Source organism: Lathamus discolor, chromosome 6 (assembly GCF_037157495.1).
Source record: "Lathamus discolor isolate bLatDis1 chromosome 6, bLatDis1.hap1, whole genome shotgun sequence".
Taxonomy (NCBI): domain Eukaryota; kingdom Metazoa; phylum Chordata; class Aves; order Psittaciformes; family Psittacidae; genus Lathamus; species Lathamus discolor.
In genome coordinates, this window is record NC_088889.1 from 53,540,544 (window position 1) to 53,546,543 (window position 6,000).

Consider the following 6,000-nt stretch of genomic DNA (forward strand, 5'->3'; position numbering starts at 1 on the left):
TGACAGACAATCTCTCTTGTGAGCTCCAGCTGCTATTGTCCAGGCCACCGCTATTGTTATTCCTTAGCACAGCTGGCAGCTTGTGTGACTCATGGTTGCTTCAGTGAAGATGAATTTCTTGCAAAAGGCCATCATTCCTTCTCTTTTCTGCTGTGCACGAGGCTGCCTGCATTGCTCAGGGTTTGCGTCATGCAGAGCCCTCAGTAATTCTTTCAGTGCTGGGAAGAGATATTCCCCAGGCAGCTGGCGCTCGCTTGCCCCAGCAGCATGCCTTAGCACCCAAGAGAGAGAGCATGGCATTGGTCCTCTGGAGGAAAAGGAGCTGCTCATCAGCCTGATCCTACCCTTGGCTAGCTGCTGGCGCAGCAGGCAGGTACTTTATGAGGACTAATGCAAGCAGAGGCAGGGAAAATGCCTAAGGGCACAAGCAATTAAGACTGGAGTATTTATATGAAAGAAATCTCTACAGTTTCACTTTTTCAGACACTATGTAGTCAGCTCTTGCCCATCACTCTGTGTTGGCTGGACACCTGATGATATTCTACGCTGGAGATCAAGCGAATCAGTGGAGTCTGTTATTGCTGTGGGTTACCTGCTTAAGCCTTATCAACAAGGAGAAGAAATCTTTGTTAAAGCTTCACCACCAGGTCTGCTTAAAGCTTTAGGCGTTGAGATTACTATAGACAGGAATAGCATACATATGATAAACCTGAAAGGCTATTGTATCCCCCTCCCCCAGCTCTCTCTTCCCTTGCACCGTTTATGGTCAGTGAAATGTCACTAGAAGCAGCAGGCACCTCTCTAGCAGTGGCCGTGTAAGGGTGTGTGTGCATAGCTGCTGTTTTTACACCTCTGTAATGATTTCTGCTGCTTGCGGCAGGGAAGAGAACACAACCTGCACCAAACCATCTCTCAAAGGGAATAATGCACCTGGAGAGTTGTTGTTTCTTCTTCTCAAGCACCAGCAGACTGGAAGCATGCAATTTTTTTCCCAGGGAGCTGGAAGTTCCCTTACTTCCTCTGACACCCAACTAGCTGGCTCTCATGATCTGTATTGCCATTTCACCCACCACTGGAGCTCCCTAGCAAGGAGCAGCACCTTTAATGAGCAGCCACCTGGCCAGACACTCTCCTACCAGAGCTCGTGCTGTGTGTAGCACAGAAAATGGCATCCTGCTGTCATTTTAAGGAGCAGGAATGTGGGTAACTTCAACTTTTTCTTTTTTAGGAACCTACTGCAGAAGAGTGCAGAGTTACCCTTTTGTTTGCAGTTGTAGAAATGGCAGCACCCAGGGGATGCCTGGAGGGGTGCTGCAAAGCTGGGGCAGGGGAAGGGGGAGTTGAACAGGTTTCTTTACACCTATGCCAACAAAAAATCCCTGTCCTGCAGTCAATGTGCTTGCACTCGCTGGTCCCTAATTTGCTGGTTGCTATGGGCAAATTACAGCTCTTTGTGCAGCCGGAGCAAAACTCCAGGAACCTATTGGTAAGTACCGCCGAGATTTACCCAGTGTTGAGAAGAGCAAGAGAAGTTTTATTGGGATAAGAGCTTGGAGATGAGCAGAGGGGATGCAAATCCAGCAGCCAGGCTAGGAAACACCTGCAGAACCAGTGAGCCTTACTAGGGCTTGCTGAAGCAGAAGCTGGTTGTTACAAGCATGTCAACACTCAAGCTCTGGTAGGAAAAAATCCCTATTTATGTAGGCATATGCAGGAAGAAAAAAAAAACCAACCTAGAGACCAAAGATGTGAAATTAAATATTTAATTGTGAATTGGCTCCAATTCGTTTTCAGTTAAGCCCCAACAATCATCAATTAGTTCCACAAAGTTTACCTGAGCAGTTGCAGTTTGGCCTCTGTATGGGTAGGCATTACCTTGTGCTCATGAGTTATTCTCTTGTTTTAGACAAACCCCCAGCTGTAGCTGAGGACTTGGGAAGAGGAAGCAGACTAAGGCCAGGCAATTGCCTGCAGGGCTGGGGAACATCAGCCATGGCAGTGGTAAGAAGCCTTTTGTGCTGCTTTCCAACTTTGCTGCCCATGCACCACTCCGGTCCTGCTCTGCCAGCGTGAGCATTAACTTCCCCTGAGGCTTTACGTGGGGCTTACTGCATGCCCATGGGTGGCCTGACCACAGCTTGCTTGTGAGTCAGGGGACCTCTCTCAGAGCCTGCTCCAACAGCAGCAGATGCTGTTTTCCAAGGTACTGCTCATGGAGAATTGCAGGTGAGCAGGGTGCAGCTTTACGCAGCAGTCAAGGATGCTCAGCGCTTCCGCAAAGCAGATGTTTCAGTACCTGACAAAACCTGAGGATCCCAGAGCACTTGTGAAAAGCACGGATTAAGCAGTTTGCTGACTCTCTAGAGGGATTTGATGGTAAGGAGAGTGGGAATCGTTCAGCCTCACAATGTGCTGGCTTGGCTCCAAAATATGTTGCTGTTCCCTGCCATATTGGCTGTGTGCCAACTGCCAGTTCCACTGCCATCGAGATACAACTTTCTCATGCAACAGCCCCTTTGCTGCACAACTCTCATGTCTGCAGCAAGCTCCTAAACGAGATGCCACTGAGCAAGTTCTGTATGAGCAAGTTCTGTATCAGCAAGTTCTGTAGGTTGTCAAACTTGGGTGGATCCTTGCTGCGCTGGGGTGGTGAGGAAGCCATCTCTTGCCAAGGTAAAGCTGCATTTCCGAGCTGCAGACATACAGGATATTTTCTGAAAAAAGAGTTGCTAGACATGTATTTTCAACAGGTGCACAAGCAATTTGTTCGCAAAAGCAGCTGGCTATAATTCTGTATTATTATCTGTAATAATACAGCCAGAAGTGGTAGATGCTCCACAGAGGAGAACTCCACCAGCACAGCTGAAGGCAGGTAAGGTCAGAAGCTGCTTTGAATACACGGTCGCATCACACGTGACGTGTCATTGCAATTCTGTTTGAGTCAAATGCTGTAGTAGGGTGAAAAGAGATTTTTCTTTTTCTTAACTGTGCAGTTCCTCTTCTGGGGGAGTGAGCAACCGGCAGCGAGCATCAACCCTGTCCCCTGGGAAACGTAGCAGGGGGAGACTGCAGGAGTGAGGAGGGGACCCCCAGAGCAGCCTCGGAGGCTGTTTTGTTAGAACATAGGCAGTGTGTGTTTTGCAGCTTTCGGCCTCAGCTGCCAAACCCGTGACTGGCTGCAGGCCTGATGGTGGTGAGGCTGCTCCACTGCACGCCATGCCGGACATCTCACCCCCAGCACAAACCCAGTGCTGTCTTTAGTCATGTGGCATTTTCGGGGTCCGTCAAATACATTAGTGCCTGGAGGCAATCTGCATATCTACCCCTGCTAGGAGGCAGTGAGGAAAAAAAGCCCCATCTCTTTATGTGGAAGACATGCAGGGCTATTGCTCAGCTTGTAAGGAATCATCGGCACATCTTGGACAAAATACTTTCAGATGAGCCAAGAGGTGCCTACCCACAGCTAATACTCTCTTGTTTAAGCAGATGCCATTCCCTTAGACTCCAGCAAGTGAAAAGGACAGGTCCTTCCCAACGTTCTTGCCAGGAAGATGCATATCTCTGTGTCACTCTCCCTGGAGTCACTGGCAGCCAGCTGGCTAAGTTGTTTATGTTATCCCAAGGCAAAATCCCCCCTCTCTCCCCTCAGCATCACCCAGTGCTATTGTTTAACCCCCATGTGCACCAGCGTGCTCATGGATGGGCTCACTTTCTTTTTAGCCCTGTTGGATCAGCAATAAGCTATTCCAGTCTTTATTCACCTACTAATGAATTATACATTGATTATACAATAGAAGCTCTCTACATCGATGGGCTGGGCTCTTGTTCTCCCACATGGCATCTTGCAAAGCGCAGCTAAGCTCAGCTGCAGCTTGGCCCTCTCTGATGCCCTGAGAAAAATGAATGTTCACTGTGCAGGCTCATGAGCTGAGGAGAGGGAGTGTGTCTGCACAGCATAAACTGGTTTGGGTTTGCTTTTCCTCTGCTGTAACTCCGGTGGGAATCGATGCTGTCCTTCCTCACCACCCTCCCCTTCCCTGTCCTCCTTATATAACCTAACCCATCACCATAGATACGTTGACATAAATATTTAAAGATGGCAGAGAGACAGACCATGCAGACAAGAACCATTTGTTGAGTTGACTAGAAGCAGAAACTTCAGGCACTGCTGCAGGTTTCTGCTTGCCTCACTGCCTCCCAAAGGCTGCCAGGCAGATACAACCTCCCCAGGCTATCACTGTTCTTCAGCTGAATTTGCAGAGCAGGGCACAGGGAATTTTGGGTGAGCAGTTGCCAGCTGCTCCTGCTGGGGCACAGAAAAGGTCTTCTGGAGATGTCTCCCTAGAAACACAGGTGAGATTCTTGACACGATTTTTCCTACTCAAAATGAGGCCATCGGCTGGCTACTCAAGGGTGAAGGCAAGCCTCTTCTGGGGTGATGGAGATCCACCTTCCCACTGCCATGCCCTTGTTCAGGTCCCTGCCTTGAAAATCAGTATGGCAGGGTGTTGGCTGCCTAGGAAGTTATTCTTACACGCTCTGGGACTATTATCCTCCTGCAGGACAAACTTCTGAGGTTCTTTCATGCAGCTCTAAATGTCTTATTTAAAGATTTTTGGTGATGCTGCTATTGTTTAGGGTTTTTTTTTTTTTTTTACCAGCACAGGTAAATTGTAAATCTAGGCTCTTTCTGTCTTATTTTTCACAGAAAATAAGATGCAGTGGTTAAAAGCTACCTAGGACCTCACCCACAAAATTACATGTGTTTTATTCTTGTGGTTTGTCCATCATTTTTGTGCTGGCTGTGAGGAGGGCAGGTGGATTGCCATGCAAGCCCAAGCCATGCAACCAGACTACCACATCAGCAGCCATCCCACAGTCCCCAGTGGATGAGGGACTCCCATCTACTTTCCCAAATCTCCTGGAGACCCTGGGTGTTAGGTGTTTAGAGCCTGCCTCCATGCTAATCCTTCCACAGCCTGGTCACCAGCTCCCCAGGCACGCATACGAGGTGGGGAGGATGTGGGTCTGTCATCTGCCCTCATCCCCCTCCATCACTTTTATAAAACACAAGGATCTTTTGAAGCAGAGCTGCTGGAAGGCTGCGGGCATCTCCCTGGGAGAAGCAGGATCAAAATCCCAGGGGCTGAGTTTGCAGAGTCCTGCTGGTAAGGGGGCAGCTTGCTAAATCCAGGGCTGGGAGGAGGCTCAAGCCATCTGCTTTAACACACTGTGGTGACTCCTGCCCGTAGGGTCAGCTATCCCCAAACCCACAGGCATCACAACTGACCTATAAACCAGTTCACAAGAACACCAACAACAGAAGCCCAACAGGCAGAGGAAAACCACTGCAAGCACCTCCATTCTCTGCTGCCTCACTGTCTGCAAACCCAATTGCAAAAGCAAATTCAAATGGGCAGAGGAATTCTATTTGTGGTATGGGGTTTGGGGTTTTTTCCACTTTTTTAGTGTTTATTTTTCTCTTTCAGCACACAAGGCTTGGGAGGTAGGTGGCTTTTTCACAGACCTGCCTGCAGCTGCCTGCACTGCGAAGAAGTGTGCATTAGCACAATGCACTGCTGAGCACTCGAACTAAGCCCATCCTCCCAAAGATGGAAGTCACCAGCCCTATTCATAACGCTTACACTTGATACCCGCATGTGACATCGATACCTGAACTGAATGTGTGCAAATTAGTTCTACTTATTTATACAGCAGCATTTTATAAAGAGCTGATAAAGCCGCTGAGAGTCTCTGAGATGCAGCTTTGGTACTTTATGGACTGTACAGGAAATAGTACAGCGTGACAAATGAAAATACAGCACCTGAAATCACACATAATCTGGGGAAACTGTATGTATTATCTTGACACTGTTATCACAGTGGTGGTTAGTTTCTTCCTGTACATCAAGGTCAAAGTTTTCAAAGGTACCCAGCTGAGCTCCTAAAATAAATAAATAATAATAAAACCAACCCTAAACAAAGCAAACAAAAAGATGT

At 48.2% G+C, this 6,000-nt stretch overlaps 1 protein-coding gene across 3 annotated transcripts in view; it reads left to right on the forward strand.

The window, feature by feature from the left end:
* The window catches only part of TSPAN32 (tetraspanin 32), a 39,510-nt gene extending 33,510 nt beyond the window's left edge, over positions 1-6,000 (forward strand). For 2 of the 3 annotated variants that reach the window (XM_065682765.1, XM_065682768.1), the window contains one exon: positions 5,490-6,000. In XM_065682765.1, coding sequence (XP_065538837.1) covers positions 5,490-5,583 — 94 coding nt within the window. In that variant the 3' untranslated portion in view covers positions 5,584-6,000. Of the gene's footprint in view, positions 1-1,906; positions 2,002-5,489 lie in introns of all 3 variants that reach the window. The other variant, XM_065682766.1, reaches the window with a different exon arrangement.